We start from the raw sequence: 17,693 nt of genomic DNA, 5'->3' as shown, positions 1-17,693 counted from the left end.
TAACCCGAGCTTTGATCGAGATCGTCAATTTTAATCTGGATGAAATGGACAATTTGATGGATCAATGGCATCCTTTTTGGGGGACGGGAGAGGGGTGGATTTTGCAAGTATCGTGCTCTGCATGACATCTTGTTTTCTTTTCTTACTTTCCTACTTCTATCTAGTAGGGGGAGCTGTTGCAATTAAATGTCCTGTTATTACATTGATGATGTACATGCTTATGTGATCTTGGACACGAGAGGGCGCTCATAAAGGGGGTGGAGAAAGGAGCTGAAGAGAGAGAATATGATGGTGATTGAGTAATACCTGTGTATTATACACCTGCGGTCCGATCTGATTTCTTACAAACGCAACAAAATGACTCCTCCGTTCTCTGACCTCAATGAACGCCGTGATGTCACTATGATATCATGACTCAAAAAGCAGGATATCTCAAAAAGTTGTGGGCGAATTCGGACGAAACTTGGTGGACATGTTGGGTAAGTGACAAGAACAAGCGATTCGATTTTAGTTCAGGTCTGGATCCAGATATGACTTATCAGTGGGATACAAAATGTAAACTGGTCAGCCTGGCAGAGATATGTGCTCTGGACAGAGTGCTGTTCTTGTTTTTTTATGTTCTCCCATGACCATACCTTAAATGAAACTATGCAGGGTGGTCTGGAAGTTGCTTTACCCCCTTCCCTCCCCCTCCCACCCCCACGGGTAAAGCAATAGTTCTTAAACTCTTAATATACAGATTTTATTGTGCAGTGTTTACAATCATTAAACAGTCATTGTATCTGTAGGCACTCCATCATTCTCTTTGCACCACCACAATGGGGGAGGGCGGAGACATTTAGCATGTGTAAAGCGAGTTTCATGCACCCTGAACAATCTTAAAGTTGCATCTCTTTGAAATCTCTCTAAAATCTTTACAATACATCAAGACCAGAAATCTTTCCCTTTTTGGGGCCTCTTGAAACCAGCACACCTCTGACATCAGTAGTAACCTCCCATCCATAGTGAGGATCAGCGCTGCCCAGCACCAACGATAATCAAAGTGAAAGAACAAGTAGTACAGCATTACATTGGAATCATCAAAAGGAACCCGAATAATAAAAGAGAAAATATGGAGTCATCAGGAGCTATCTGGGTAGGATTCAGGCTTCAGCTACTATTCCTCCACACTCAAACCCATCCAGGAGCAGTTAAGTGAGCCTTAAAAATTGTTAGAATTCACTTCTCCCTAAACAAGTAGATAAAGAAAGAGAATTTAGGGTGAAGTAGAGATAAAAAACAAAACAAAACAAGAATTAGAATGAATAAAGAGAAATGTGAAAAACTAGAAAGTGGTGTGAAAGGAACAAAGAGCAAACATGTGAAGAAGAACCCGAATAGATACATTTTCGCAGTTACTCCTGTTACGGATTCGTCACTCCCGTCTTTGTGGTTTTCATCCACTGGAAGCATTTTTAGTTTCATATACTATTAATCGTTATAGTTTGAGTGTGAAATGGAGATAACTGTCTTCAACGGTAAAAATTAGTGTTTCAAAAGAAAAATGAAATGGATTGGGAGAAACCGGAAGATGAAGAAGAGGCTGAAGTGGCTCAAGTGATATTGGGAAAGAAAGGCCGATCTGCTTCGAGGTGTCGAGCGGACGCTGGGAGACATTGTGAAAATAGGTTTCCCCGGGAAAGGGATTCCTGTGACAGTTTCATCATTGCTGTGGCAGATAAACCTGCGTGACGGGTTTTGCTGTTGATTCCGAAAGTGAATCATTGTTGGAGAGCAGGTACGCCTCCATTACGGGCCCGTCCGCCATTTCATCTCGCACCAGCCATTTCACCTCGCACCAGCGATTCGCCTGGTTCTCGTGTGTGTCGTGGATTTAGCTTGGGAATTCGCGGTTCTCCGCTTGGGAACTCTTGATCGTTCATGTCAGCGTCATTGTCTGGTGAACTGAAGGTGTGAATGCCCAGTCGCCTTTTGGGTGAACTTTTGCCTGACCGACGTCGGCCCGACGCCTCACCAAGCGGCTCTTCGGCAGCGTCGACTGTCGGCCGTCCTGGGTTCAGGTCTCGGTGTGACCTTTTTTTCTTGTGATCCCTGGAGCGTGGATCGACTTTGACCTGGTGTCGTGACAGTGACTTTGGGGGTGTTACAGTTCGCTCACGTGGAGTACCGTGAGTTATTGAGTTAAGAAACTGGTGGTACCATCATAGGAATTATATGGTATTTGTTGTGCAATTGAGGTTTTATTGTACTTGTGCAAGTTGTTATTATTGTGTGATTTTAATACAATACTTGGGTTTTGTAACAACTAATTGGTGTGGTTTCGCCATTGATCATTGGCACACAAAATAGCACATCTTTCTGCCGTGACTCCTTTCGGGGCTCGGAGGTACACCGTGACCGGGGTTTGGGGTGGAGCACGTAACAGAAATTGGGGGCTCGTCTGGGATTGAATTCCCTAACATTCCGAAAATTCCCAAATTTGGAATTTTCTAACATTCCCAAATTTGTATTTCTGAAAATTGAAAATTTTTTGTGTGAAGGTTAACAGGTGCTAACTAATAGTCACCATGGTGTTTGAAGTAGAAAAGTTTGCTTTGTCCCCTAACGAGGCACAGTTCCAGGCGTTAAAAAGATCGGAACTCATGATATTGGCCAAATATTGTGACTTGGAGGTCCGAGTGGGTATGAAGAAAGCCGAGATTCAGACATTGGTGGTAGAATCTCTAGTGGGACAAGGAACATGGGAAGAGATAGCCTTGGATTGGTTACCAGAGGAAAAACGAAATATGGAGCTCCGGAAAAAGGAGATGCAACTGCAGAGCCAGGAAAGGTTAAAAGAGTTGGAATGGAGAGCTGAAAAGGAAACAGCAGAACAGGAACGAGAACTCGAGGAGAGAAGAGCAGAGGAAAGAGCAGTGGAAAGGAGAGCAGAAAAGGAAAGAGAAAAGGAAAGAGCAGAGCAGGAACGAGAACTCGAGGAGAGAAGAGCAGAGGAAAGAGCAGAGGAAAGGAGAGCCGAAAGGGAGTTAAAGGAACGGGACATGGAGTATCAGAGGGAACTTAAACTCAAGGAGCTTGAATTACTGGGAGAACGGAGAGAAGTAGTATCCATGCCGGCTAGTTCGAAAACCAGTCAGAACTCTTGGGATGTTGGTAGGCATGTGAGGCTGGTTCCACCCTTCAATGAAAAGGAGGGAGCCAAGTTCTTTTTACACTTTGAGAAGGTGGCTCAAATGTTAAAATGGCCTGTGGGGTCATGGACTATGTTAGTACAAAGTGTTCTGGTGGGTAAAGCTCAAGATATCTATTCGGCTTTACCGATTGACCAATGTGCAGATTATGAGATAGTGAAGAAAGGCATTCTCAAAGCCTATGAATTGGTCCCTGAAGCGTACCGACAAAAATTTAGGAATGCCAGGAAGAGGGAGAGCGAGACCCATGTGGAGTTTGCCAGAATGAAGGAAACTATGTTTGATAGGTGGTGTGACTCGAAGGAGATTGGGAAAGACTTCAACCGATTACGACAATTGATCTTGGTGGAGGAATTCAAAGTGTGTCCACGTGGACATTAAAGTGCATCTGCATGAAAAAAAGGTACCGGAGTTGTATGAGGCAGCAACAGTGGCAGATGACTATGCCTTGACACACCGGATGGGGTTCCACAAACCTAACTTCCCGCCTAGAGTTAGCCAGGGGAGTTACGGTAAATCAGGTTCGGAGAACAAATTTTCATGGAGGCGGCCTAGAGAGGACTATGGGGAAAAATCGGATACCGCGACTTTTAGGGATCAGAAGACTGCAGTTCCAAGGCATACCTATCTTCCGGGGGGCCCGAAGCAGACCACGAGTTTTTCCTCCGGGCCTACTTGCGCTTTTTGCAAGAAACCTGGGCATTTGATGTCCCAATGTTATGCCCTGAAAAGGAAAAATCAGGATCGGAGTCAGGCAAGTGCAACTCCGAATGCGTTGGCCAATGCGAGAAATTGTCATTGGAGGACAGTGCCTTGTGAAGGTTCCCATGCCAAAGTTACGCCATCACAGAACGACCTTGTCCAAAAGGGTTACAAACCTTTTATTTCCAAAGGGTTTGTGTCACTGGATGGGGATTTTTTTTTTTTTTTTTTTTGTATACTGAATCGAGGCTCGTGAAAGAGCTAACATTTATTTCACAAACAAATCAACCAGACAAACAAAATATATAAAAAGAGGGAGCGGAAGACAAGATGGGGAGAGAAGGGGAAGCACACAAACACAACATTTGAGAGCAGGGAGAAGTGTGGGAGGGAGAGGGCTTGGGGAGAGGAGGCGTGGGAAGGCGGGGGGGGGGGGGGGGGGGGGGGAGGTATAAAACACAAGGAGACCGAAATTAGCGGGGGTAGAAAAGATCAAGGTTTTGGATGGGGGAAGATAAGAGATGGTGGTGAACAGCTGTTTTAAAGACCTGGAGGGTCAAGTGGGATTGAAGAGAGTGAGGGAGTTTGTTCCAGAGGCGGGAGAAAAGAGGAATGAAGGAGTGAAGGTGAGCAGAAAGTCTTGATTTTGGGAGTTTAACCATAAGAGGGTTGCAGGCAGATGTTGTGCGACCCGTAGGAATATTTGGGAGACAGAGCCCAGAGAGAGCTGGGGGGGCAAGGCCAGAGAGGAGTCGGTAGAAGACGGAAAGGCCACCAACCTGCCTGCGGTGAGTGAGTGAAAGGACCTTAGAGTTAGCTTCATCGCGGGAGATTCCAATGATTCTGAACGCTTTGGTTTCAACAGCGTGAAGACGAGCTAGGTGTGAGGCAGGAGCACCAGACCGGAGGGGAGAGCAGTATTTCAGAGCTGCGGATGAAAGCCTTGTAAGTGGTGAGGAGCTCAGGTGTACCAAGGAAGGACTTCGCACGACGTTGGATGCCCAGTCGGCGACTGGCTTTGGAGGCCAGATTTGAAATGTGGTTTTCCCAGGAAAGATCATGGCAGATAGTGAGACCCAAAAGATTGAGTGACAGAACTTCTTGGAGAGGATTATTCAGAAAGTGGATGGGAGGGTTGTCCAGTCGGTCTTTTCGGAGAGACATCGTAAGAGTGTGAGATTTGTCAGGATTGAAAGACATGTTCCATTTGTTTGCCCAGTCTGTGATTTTGTCCAAGTCTGCAGAGAGTGAGGAGGCTGCAGACTGCCGATCTGAGGGATGAGGAATGGAGCGACAGAGAGTAGAGTCATCAGCAAAGAGATAGAGAGGTTTTTCAAGAGAGTCAGAGAGATCATTGATGAAGACCAGAAAAAGCACGGGGCCCAGAACACTGCCTTGGGGAACTCCAGCCTGAACAGGATGAGGAGATGAGAGAAACCCATTCAGGGCCACACGTTGACTACGACCAGAGAGGAAGTCCGCCAGCCAGGAAGTCTGCCAGGAGTCCGCCAGACTTAACGAACCAGAGACCTGTTAGGGTATTCAGGGACACAGGAGCACATCAATCTTTGATGCTTGAGGGCATTTTGCCATTGTCGGAGAAGACGGCAATGGGGGTTAGTGTTCTCTTACAGGGGGTTGGTGGCTATGTTAAAGCTCCTCTTCATGTAGTCCATTTAACGTCTGAGTTGGTGTCCGGACCGGTCACTGTGGGATTACAAGCCACTCTTCCTGTAGAGGGAATCTCTTTTATTATCGGGAATGATTTGGCCGGTGGTCGAATTTCTGGTAATCCGATGTTGGTTGAAAAGCCCAGTATGGAAAATAACAGCACAGTTAGAGCAGGAGATTAAGGGTATCTTTCCATCCTGTGCAGTGACTCGTGCTATGGGTAGGAAGTGCTCTGAAGAGAAGGAGAAGGAAGGTGATGTGGATTTGGGTTCCATAGGGATATTGGAGGAAATGTCTGGAAGAGATAATAGGAAAGGGAGTGACATCAAGGAACTTAAGGAAAAGGTGGCATCTGGACCAAAAGAGAAAATTGGAGTGTCCGTCGGAGACATCTGGGAACGAGGCTGAACAAATGGTGCTTGTTGAAGAACAATACGGAGATTCGGAGCTCCGGAGTTTGATTGATAAAGCCATTACAGAGGAAGAGGCTATGAAGATACCTGTTGGTTACTTCATGAAAGGGGAAATACTCATGAGAAAATGGAGACCACCAGAGGTGCCAGCAAATTATGAGTGGAAAGTTCATTACCAAATTGTGGTGCAACAGCTGTACCGGAAGGAGATATTGAGTTTGGCACATGAGACACCTTTGGCTGGGCACCTTGGAGTGAACAAGACATGTGACAGAATTTTGGTACATTTTTTCTGACCAGGATTGCGACGTGATGTGGCGGAGTTCTGTAAATCTTTCCCTTCTTGCCAGCTGGTGGGAAAACCTAATCAGAAAGTCCCTTCTGCACCTTTAAAACCAATGCCAGCTTTTTAAGAGCCATTCAGCCAAGTCATTATTGACTGTGTAGGCCCTTTACCTAAAACTAAGGCTGGACATCAGTATTTGCTGACCATCATGTGCGCTTCCACGAGGTTCCCAGAAGCAGTGCCTCTTAGAAAAATTACTGCGGCAGTTATTGCGAAGGCCTTGATTAAATTTTTCACTTTGGTTGGCCTACCTAAGGTCATCCAGTCTGATCAGGGTTCCAATTTCATGTCAACGCTTTTTCAGCAAGTGGTACACCTGTTGGGAGTGGAGCAAGTAAGATTGAGTACTTACCATCCCGAGAGCCAAGGGGCCTTGGAAAGGTTTCACCAGACATTGAAGAATACGATCAGAACGTACTGTTTTGAATGTGACAAGGATTGGGATGAGGGAATACCCTTATTGTTGTTTGCTACGAGGGAATCTGTTCAGGAGTCATTGGGATTCAGTCCTTTTGAAGTTGTGTTTGGACACACCATTCGAGGACCATTGAAATTGGTGAAAGAACAGTGGCTACAGGAGGAGTGGCAGTCAACAGTGGTAGAGTATGTGTCAACGGTTAGGCACAGATTGGCAAAGGCTTGTGAAGTTGCAAGAGGAAACTTGAAAGTGAGACATGACAAGAAATCTCATATAAGAAATTTCAGTCCTGAGGACCGGGTGTTAGTGTTGCTTCCTGTTCCAGGTCAGCCACTACAGGCTAGGTATTTTGGTCCCAATGCAATCCAAAGGAGGATCGAAAGGAAACAGATTACGTGGTGACAACTCCCGACCGACGGAAAAAGCGGCAGCTGTGTCATGAAGAAATATTATGAGAGGACGCCTGTGGAAACAATGGTTCCTGTCTCACCTATAGTCAGGATGCAAGAGAATCCAGAGTTAAAAGTCTTCACTGATCACAACCCCTTAACCTTCATTCAAAAAATGAAAAATAAAAATCAGAGGTTGATGAGATGATGTTTGTCTTTGCATGAGTTCAACTTGGAAATTGAGCATGTAAAGGGCAGGGACAATGTCGTTGCCGATGCTTTATCCAGAGTGGATTTAGCTTGGGAATTCGCGGTTCTCCGCTTGGGAACTGTTGATCGTTCATGTCAGCATCATTGTCTGGTGAACTGAAGGTGTGAATGCCCAGTCGCCTTTTGGGTGAACTTTTGCCTGACCGACGCCTCACCAAGCGGCTCTTCGGCAGCGTCGACTGTCGGCCGTCCTGGGTTCAGGTCTCGGTGCGACCTTTTTTTCTTGTGATCCCCGGAGCATGGATCGACTTTGACCTGGTGTCGTGACAGTGACTTTGGGGGTGTTACAGTTCGCTCACGTGGAGTACCGTGAGTTATTGAATTAAGAAACTGGTGGTACCATCATAGGAATTATATGGTATTTGTTGTGCAATTGAGGTTTTATTGTACATGTGCAAGTTGTTATTATTGTGCGATTTCAATACAATACTTGGGTTTTGTAACAACTGATTGGTGTGGTTTCACCATTGGTCATTGGCACACATAATAGCACATCTTTCTGCCGTGACTCCTTTCGGGGCTCCGAGGTACACCGTGACCGGAGTTTGGGGAGGAGCAAGTAACACTCCCCAGACTCAAAAACAGCAACGGGTACAAGCTACCATAAGTCTGTCAGCGACGAAGCACAGTCCACATCAGGATATGGTACAAGCAAAATCAAATTAAAGACAAAATACCACATCGGAGTTATCAGAAACACGATTTCAGTGAAAAAGGTGACAAAAAATCAAGAGTGAATCGAAAGATGACCAAAACAGATGTAAAAGCAGCACAAAAACAGCAGATGATGCCAGACTATTTGAAATTTAGGCCACCATCCACATGACAGGTATCATGTTCGTTTCACTTTCTGTGGCTGGTAAGCAATGAGCAACTTTAATGATGGGTATCCAATCAAGAATGTTTGGATGCCCCACTTTGCCATTGCCATTCCAGTTATTGCCTTTTGTCTGCCAGGGTTAAAAGAAAAGGGCAGGAAAAAAAAAGAAGACAGTGAGTTACTATATGAAGGAAATAATCAAAATTTGCAATGAATTAAACATTTTACACACCACTCACATTTCGGCCAATAGACCCAAATTATCCAGCTATGTTAAATAACTTGATATTGTTGTGGTTGTTGGCTTCTAGGGGATAAAATAATCAATATTTAGTGTAACGATAGTTATTTCATGGTATCTGTTTAGTTCAGTGTGATTACATGTGAATACATATGCGTTGTGAGTGCATTCGACAGATAATCGAGTGTGCTCATTCCTCCATCTATCTAACTTCTTTCTCTCCATATATTTTTACTCTCTAGCGTTCTCTCCATATCTTTCTCTCTATCCTTCACGCTAGAGACAAAAGGTCTGAAGGTGAATATCGGAAAAACGAAGGTGATGGCAAGTGGTAAAGCATGTGGTGAGGTGGAAAGAACTGGGAAATGGCCGTGTGCTGTGTGCAGGAAGGGTGCCAGAGTGAACTCCATTCAATGTACAATGTTCGCAGAGTGGGTTCATCAAAAATGTAGTGGTCTGAGAGGGTCATTAACCAGTGTGGCAGATACATTCAAGTGTAAGGTGTGCACAGAGGGAGCTGCAGATGGAGGAAATGTTGAGTTGGATCTTGGAGACGGCATGAAGCTGGCAGGTGTGAAAACATTTTGCTATCTAGGAGACATGCTGAATGGAGAAGGTGGATCAGACTCGGCAACAGTTTCTAGAGTGAGATGTGCATGGAAGAAGTTTCAGGAACTGAGTGGCATGCTGACGAGGAGGGGAATGTCGTTGAAGCTGAAGGGAAAGGTGTATGCTGCATGTGTGAGAAGTGTTATGATTTATGGGAGCGAGACATGGGCAATGAACGTAGAGCAGCAACAAAGGCTGGAAAGGGTGGAAATGCGAATGGTTCGGTGGATGTGTGGAGTATCGTTGAGAGAGAAGAAGACAAATGATGAATTGCGAAAGATGATGGGAATAGAGCCTGTGATGGATGCTGTGAAGAGAAACAGGTTGAGATGGTTTGGTCATGTGTTGAGGGAGGATGAAAGTGACTGGTTGAGAAGAGTGATGGAAATGAATGTAGAAGGAAGTAGAGGACGGGGAAGACCGAGAAAGACCTGGCTAAAGGTGGTGGAAGAAGAAATGCGGGCGAGGGGGTTAACAAGGGAAGATGTAGAAAATAGGGCAAAATGGAGAAGATTGTCATGGGGCCCGCAAGGCTAACCCCCGCTCTAGCAGGGAAAATGGCCTTAAAATGCCTGGTGTTGTTGTTGTTGTTGTTGTTGTCTTCATGCTATTTAGTGCAGAGCACGTCCTTCCAGCGCTTGCACTAGTGTTGTTACTATAAATCACACTTCCTCAAGCTTCCCGAAACGGTCCAAACTGGGTTAATTCACTGTTCCCGGAATCACGTATATTTCTGGAATCCTCTCAAAACCAGATTAAACCAGTTCAGAATTGACCAAGCTATGACGGGATGAAACCGGATCAAAATTGGTAAACACCCCGTCATGGCTGGACCAATCTGCCAGGGAGGTTGGCCTGAGCCGACGGGAATCAGTAATCACGGATATCCAACATAGGATACTCAAAGGTGCAGGCCAATGGAGACAGAGCCCTTGCCTTTGGGTGGCGATTAAAGTGCAAGTTATATAAACATTTGTCAGAGAAAGAGAATGGTCCTCAGCTTAGACTGGTCCTCAGCTTAGCTTGGTCTTGAGATTCGCTTGGTGCTCCTCAGCTTCTTGGTCTCGAGCTTCAGAATCTTGTCTTTTACTCTTTTGGCTATTCCGTGGGATTCACTTGCCAGTGTACCATGCCTGACGTGTGATGCTTGCAGCGAACATGCTGAGTTGCACTAGAAACACGCTGACTGGGACCATCATGGCGTACATAAGGAATGAGACATGTGGGGAGCCCAGCAGTGTTCACACCAGGGAGGTTGTGTCAGCTCCACAGAGCTGCCGTGAAGTGTGGGGGGGATTCAGCCACACATACCATATCTCTCTCTTTTTGGTTCACGAGTTATCAAACAGAGTGACCACTATATTCGTCATGGGTGTGTGTCTGTGTGTCTGTCTGTCCGCAGCATAACTACCTGATGACATCATTCGATCTTGATGAAACTTGGGTGGGAGGTTGATATCATGATGTAGTTGTGCCCTGCCTAGAGTGAGCGTATTGCGCCCATTGTGGGCGGAGCCACGCCCGAAAAAGATGATCGTTTTCTGTTTAGAGGGGTTTCTGTTTAGAGGGGTAATCGATTTCAAGCTACATCTTCTCCGAGGGGTTTGGTGGAATCTGACAGGGGTTTCGGTATTTTGTTAGGCCAATGGGTCACAAGGTCACAAAATTTAGAAAAGTTGATTTTTGATGGTTTTATTATATTGTTCGCTTCCTGATAGGGTGAAATGTCGTACATGTTTTTATATTATCACATACATCATGAATTCGGAATCGAACCGAATTTTCGGTATTGTGTAGCTAAATAACCTCATAACTGATTATACATTATTTTCTATCTCATTTCAAGGTCAGTAATCTTCGTTTTGACATTTCAAGGTCACAAAGGTCAAATTTTCAAAGTTGTCAGAATCGAACCGAATTTTCGGTATTGTGTAGCTAACTAGTCTCATAACAGATAATACATTCCGATTTATATATTTTCAATGTCGGTTTTGACCTTTGTCATTGAATATCGCTCGCTTGTGAACCATCGTCGTCTCCTGACTTGTTCCTCTCTTATTTTCCCTTGGATGGATGAGGCCGGCCATATTTTAAAGTAATACGATTGCTTAAGAATCCGAGGGAGGGTATGTACGCATAGGGGATAAGGGGAATGTGTTTTTGCTTTGTAAATACGTGGCCAGATTTGATGACATGTATAAAACACATTAGTGTCTTGACTTTTCCTGCTCGTCCTGACGGTATATTGCTCTAGCTGCTAGTGCAATTGGGCTGCAGAGAAGAACGCAGTACATGATGCAGTCCCACTCAGCTGATCAGGTTAGTTACACCTAGTCCCCATATGAAGTTATTTACAATGAGCCACGTTTCAATTTTTTCCAAGGAGAGGTTTTGGAGATATAGAGGTGCAGCTGATCAGGTTAAATCAGGTTAGTACGATCGATTCCCGTTTGTAATGGTAACCTCATCTGTAACGGTAACACAGCTTTGGACCTGTAAGCCGGCTCAAGGTTAACGGTATGAAAGGCGATCATGGTCTTTAAAGACCTATTGTGCCAACTTGAGTTATCCATGGATGATGACCGTCACAATATATTTGAAGGAAACACACACACCAATTGAAGTGAACACTTTTGAAAAGCAATGAAATTGCCAATTTCTGTAATTTTTTTTTTTTGGGGTGGGGGTGGGGGGGGGGGGTGGGGAGGGTTGTACCTCTATCTGAACACGTGACGTGGCTCACGATGCTCGGATCTCAGATTAAAATCACATAAAGTATGTTTTGTCACTTTTCTAATCATGTTCTTGTAATTCTTTAATAAGTACACCAATATCGACTTGTGTCTTTGTCCTCTTTTGCAATCTACTGGAGGTACAAGCTCCACTGTGCAAAGCTTTAAAAAATATCTATATATACATGATGTACTTAGTATTAGAAATACTGTAATTAAGGAGAGAGGGAAAACTGTATAAAATACAAATAATATGTGATAGAACCGCATCATGTGTAAACATGAAATGCTCCATTGTATAGTCACGTGTTGGTATCATGCACTGTGTTTGGTTGTCATGGAAGCAATAAAAAAGTGTCACACTTGCAGAAAAACAACTATAAAGTATACGCAGTGATATATATATCATGTTAGTGTGGTGTATTTGTGGTGAATACTATGGGTCTTGGTTAGGAAGTATCACGACTAGCATATAGAAATCAAAGTCTTCGTTAATGAAGGCTACTCCGTCACTGTATCCTAAAACAGGAAGTATTACGAGGACTTTCTGTCGAGGTCATGCAACACATGGAGACATATTTTTCTACATCCCACCACATATATTCAGAATACCTGCACAAGCTGATGCTGTAGAGTCCCTCACCAACATGAATCATCCACCACAAAATATATCTGCAAATATGACAAAGGGTAACTATCAGAGAAAATAATCATTAGGTGAACATATAGCTGTTCTCCAAATAATACAAGAGTACATGTGATACAAGTATTGATGAATAAAAGGGTTTTGGCTCCAAGGAGGTCAAAATGGCACAACATACATCACGAGGAGGCTTCCAGCATGGTTGTCCACCAAATACATTAAAACCGTTCCACGTGATCGAATCACGTCAGGGGTAACGACGATAACCTGCGCAAACACCCGAGAACACAACAGCAGTGCTTTTTTTTTTTTACATAATCGTGTAGTGTTACACAGAAACAATGAAGCCATGTAAATGTCATAACACCATTATAACTGTGCGGAGTATTGATGTTAGTCATTACCTGTGCTACCAAAGGTGGATGGAGGTTATGTTTTCACCCCTGTCTGTTTGTCTGTCCATTTGTTTGTTTGTTTGTGATCAAAATATCTCCAAAAGTTGTGGACGGATTCGGATGAAATTTGGTCGAGATGTAGCGTATGTGACAAGGACGAAATGATTAGATTCTGGTGAAGATCCGCATTCGGATCCGGATACTAGGATTTTTAAGTGATTCCTCACCATTGGGTGAGAGGGACAAAAATGATACATTGCGGGAAATGTAAAAAAATTGTGGACGGATTTGGACGAAACTTGGTGGAGAGGTTGTGTGTGTGACAAGGAAGAATCGATTCAATGTTGGTGAAGATCCGGATTCGGATGAAATTTGGTCGAGATGTAGCGTATGTGACAAGGACGAAATGATTAGATTCTGGTGAAGATCCGGATTCGGATGAAATTTGGTCGAGATGTAGCGTATGTGACAAGGACGAAATGATTAGATTCTGGTGAAGATCCGGATTCGGATGAAATTTGGTAGAGATGTAGCGTATGTGACAAGGACGAAATGATTAGATTCTGGTGAAGATCCGGATTCGGATGAAATTTGGTAGAGATGTAGCGTATGTGACAAGGACGAAATGATTAGATTCTGGTGAAGATCCGGATTCGGATCCGGCTATGAGGATTTTTAAAGTGATTCCTCACCATTGGGTGAGAGGGACAAAAACTATACATTGTGGGAAATCCCAAAAAATTGTGGACGGATTTGGACGAAACTTGGTGGAGAGGTTGTGTGTGTGACAAGGAAGAATCGATTCAATGTTGGTGAAGATCCGGATCCGGATACAGCTAGTATAATTTTTTAAGTGATTTTTTTTTTACCATTGAGTGATATGGCCAACCAGGTGGAGGTACGCTCTCTACTGAGTGCCGTTCTCGTTTCTGTCTTTTTTCATTTTAAGGTCTAAATTGTGATCACATGCATCGTTCATCAATCTATGTTTAGCAGTGATGAGGAGCCCTGGTTTGTCTGTATCCCTACTCTCGTCCATACTTCACACTGACAGTGAATCTGCAGGAAGAATATTCATAAACGTCCTCAGCTTATTTTCTAGTTTGTTTATATCACGTGTACCTCAAAAGTAATAAAAGTTTCAAGTTGCACAAGGACTTTATGGACACCCTGTGTTTCACAATAGTTGACACTATAAATCGCTCAGATGTCATGCTCTTTGTTGTCTATGAGGTTCGATTCCCAGTCCGACTATAAAATGCCATTCTGGTGCTTTGCGGGCAGGGAGTTGTATCATCGAGTGCACAGTCCTTCACGGGGGCAGTAAGCTGGGTGTCCCAACTGCTAACATTCAATGATGGATATTAGATAATACGCCTCAATGGATCTTCATCAAACTTTCAGAGGTTCATCAGTGATTGCTGGAGAGTGTTTGAGGCACAACTTTTGTGAATTTTTTTGAAGAAGATTTTAAAAAAACAAAACAAAAAAAAACCTTCGATTTCCTTGGGATTTATTTATTATTTATTTTAATCGCTTTATCGTGCCTCAGCCTTTGTAGCTATGTGAAAGGTAATATTAAATTATCCCCAATTAGTGTATGTATATGTAATATTAAATACAAAAAAGTATAGGCAAAAAATATAGGTAAAATGTAGACAAAATAGCCTCCATACCAGCAAAGTTATGCTGATATAATCAAGTCTTTACTGACAATGCAGGTTTTGTTTGGACGTTGCTTTTACTATTCACATCTGAGTACTTGCCCCATGATTGATGCTGTGATCCCAGGTTTAAATTGCATGCAGTGTGTGGATCTGTCCATCTCGGGTGATTGATTTAAAGTATTGATGTCTTCAAACGATGCAATACACATACAAACTCCTCATTATTTAACATTAGAGAATACAACTCTTCAGAAATAAAAACTTATTGGCACCATTCAAACGAAGGATAAGTGGCTAACCAACAAAGAGTGCTAAATCCTGTTAACAACAAATGCACCACTGGCAGCAACATGTTGCATGTTGAAAACACATTCATTTGGAGTTAAGAAATACATCAACATGGCCACAGTACCTGACCTTTGGATTCTCTTATCAAAGCACTCACTAGTCCTGTATTTGGCAAGCCAGTTTCACTACAATTGGGAAAAGCAAAATAGACAATGCTATAGGTTAAGTATCAAATTACAAATGACATTAGACTTAAAGAGCCCTTCACAATGAATGAATGAATATGAATGATCACTTTAAGGCCATTTTCCCCGCTAGAGCAAGGGTTAGCCTTGCGGGCCCCATGACAATCATGGTTCCCTGTTTGAGGCAATGTTTTTTTTTTATGGCCGGATGCCCTTTCTGACCCAACCCTTGGTCGCCTCTTGCGATGCGCGGGGATACGGTGTACCTATTCTAAATCGGGGTACACACCGGAATCATTCATCCCAGCAAGCTGGTACTCAATTTGCCGACCTCAGAAGGATGACAGGCTGAGTCAACCCCCCTGGTGTTAATTCAGCGATCGACCGGGATTCGAACCCAGGATCCTAGGATCCCAAGCTGGCACCCTAACTGCAAAGCCAACACCAGGCCTGTATATAACACTGTATATTAATTTTTAAATGATGCATTCACATATAAATACTGCAGGGCGAATAATACACAAATAAATTGTGAAAATTAAAGTTGCAGTTCACCCAGAAAAAGTGGGATAAAACGAGGAGTGGAGGGAGTCGGGAGGAAGAGTTGTGGTACATGTCACATGCTTGGGTTGGCTGAAACCATGCTCGACAAAGCTTTGCAGTAACTGAAACCCAGTACACATGGGGCTTGCTTTCAAATAACTGAGCGGTGATTGGTCAATTTAAAAACTGAGCAAAGGCATTCCCACGTCAGCTCCCTAATGGTCCAAATAGTCTACAACACACACAACAGGCATTTTAAGGCCATTTTCCCTGCTAGAGCGGGGGTTAGCCTTGCGGTCCCCATGACAATGTTCTCCATTTTGCCCTATTTTCTGCATCTCTCCTTTTAACCCCCTTGCCCGCATTTCTTCTTCCACCATCTTTAGCCAAGTCTTTCTCGGTCTTCCCGGTCCTGTACTTCCTTCTACATTCATTTCCATCACTCTTCTCAACCAGTCAGTCACTTTCATCCTTCCTCAACACATGACCAAACCATCTCAACCTGTTCCTCTTCACAGCATCAATCACAGGCTCTATTCCCATCATCTTTCGCAATTCATCATTTGTCTTCCTCTCTCTCAACGATACTCCGCACATCCGTCGAACCATTCGCATTTCCACCCTTTCCAGCCTTCGTTGCTGCTCTTTGTTCATTACCCATGTCTCGCTCCCATAAATCATAACACTTCTCACACATGCAGCATACACCTTTCCCTTCAGCTTCAACGACAATCCCCTCATCATCAGCACGCCACTCAATTCCCGAAACTTCGTCCATGCACATCTCACTCGAGCAACCGTTGCCGAGTCTGATCCACCTTCTCCATTCAGCATGTCTCCTAGGTAACAAAATGGTCCAAATAGTCTGATGGCAGCAAAAGGAGACGTGTCTGCTCGAGCAGTTTACAAATAGGATTTCATAATAAAACCCCATTCATCAAAAACGCGGTACAGCAATAAACAAAACACAACAAAACGATATTCCGACAGCAGCGGCATATATACCAAACGAAGCCTGATAAGACACAATCACACAGCTTATTTAATCTTATTTGAAGACTTATTAGATCACTTCAGCCGTTCTCAAGTTATAGACCTATTACAGATTTCAACTTTGACCCCAAAATCGAATCATTTCCTCTTTACCTCATTATACATACATGTGCCAAGTTTGACTAAGATCCGTTTAGCCGTTCTCAAGTTTTATCACGGTAACGAAAACCTATCACGGATTTTCATCGACAGCTTGTTCAGTTTAACTTTTGATTTAAATTGAATGGGTACCAATGAAAGAACAATACCGTGAATAGGCCGATGAAAAAAGTGACCAACAGGATCCATGAAAGACTGGTCCGCTCGAAATGCTCAGAACTCCCTCTCGAAGTCTTCGCCGCCATGTTATAAAATGAAAAACAGAAAGTAAGTAAGGAGCACACAAGCAACACAATCCACAGGCCGTTGGGATAACTGAGCGAAAGCAACGTTTCGAAAGCTTGCACGATTGGTGATATTGTTGTTGTTGTTGTTGTTTTTTTTTTTTTATGTCTGAGAATTCGATCTGGGACGTTTTAACGAATGTACCGAAATATTTTCCAATTAATTTCTTTTTCTGATGTTCAATTATGTACATAAAATAATTATTGTGATGTTGATAAGGAACCAATCAGGAGGTGAAACAAGTACAGATACATTCAATGTACACCGCCCCCATTCGAAATAATTAAATATTCTACAGCGCGGCATTGCCGGGGCGCCTCAGGCGCCCGGAAATACCGCAGTGCGACTCATAGAGAGGTGTACGCTAATTCATTGATTAATTGTATAATTAAAATCAATAAAAGATTATCACAAAATATTTTCTTAATCAATTGGCTAATAGCATAACTAAACCACTCGTGCTTCATATGAAGATGTATCTTTTAGAAATGTATTTAAATAAGTCAGTAATAAAAAATTAAATAATTAATCGATTAATCAATAAATAATTATTCGATTAAATGATTAATCAAGAAATCAAAAATAGCCTTTACAGCCAAATCACTTGGTCATTGTTATGTCCAAATATCAGCGTCCTCGCTCAAAAGGTGCCTGAGATATTGGCCAAATGAGAAAGAAAATAAATAAATGATTAATAATGAAAATAAATAAATAATAATCATGAAAAAATTAA

The 17,693-nt window shown here is 43.2% G+C and overlaps 1 protein-coding gene across 1 annotated transcript; it reads right to left on the bottom strand.

Moving 5' to 3' along the window:
- Positions 1 to 726: 726 nt before the first annotated feature.
- Positions 727 to 17,041, bottom strand: TMEM254 (transmembrane protein 254). The gene is made up of 4 exons (XM_068124798.2): positions 16,825 to 17,041; positions 12,624 to 12,712; positions 12,415 to 12,474; positions 727 to 8,350 (listed from the first exon to the last, which is right to left on the bottom strand). Exons 1-4 carry the CDS (start codon positions 16,918 to 16,920, stop codon positions 8,233 to 8,235), a joined length of 363 nt encoding a protein of 120 aa, XP_067980899.2. The 5' UTR covers positions 16,921 to 17,041; the 3' UTR covers positions 727 to 8,232.
- Positions 17,042 to 17,693: the final 652 nt, after the last annotated feature.

Source organism: Myxine glutinosa, chromosome 8 (assembly GCF_964187855.1).
Source record: "Myxine glutinosa chromosome 8, kmMyxGlut1.1, whole genome shotgun sequence".
NCBI lineage: Eukaryota > Metazoa > Chordata > Myxini > Myxiniformes > Myxinidae > Myxine > Myxine glutinosa.
The sequence above is the reverse complement of the archived record's forward strand: the minus strand, read 5'-3'. Positions and strand labels throughout refer to the sequence as shown.

Excerpts from the sequence above, each read along its gene's own strand:
- TMEM254 (XM_068124798.2), bottom strand. The coding sequence starts at position 16,920 with ATGGCGGCGAAGACTTCGAGAGGGAGTTCTGAGCATTTCGAGCGGACC. Across the intron at positions 12,713-16,824 it reads TTTTCATCGGCCTATTCACG|GTTATCGTCGTTACCCCTGA; the intron begins GTATTGTTCTTT and ends GTGTTTGCGCAG. Across the intron at positions 8,351-12,414 it reads TACAGCATCAGCTTGTGCAG|ACAAAAGGCAATAACTGGAA; the intron begins GTATTCTGAATA and ends TAACCCTGGCAG.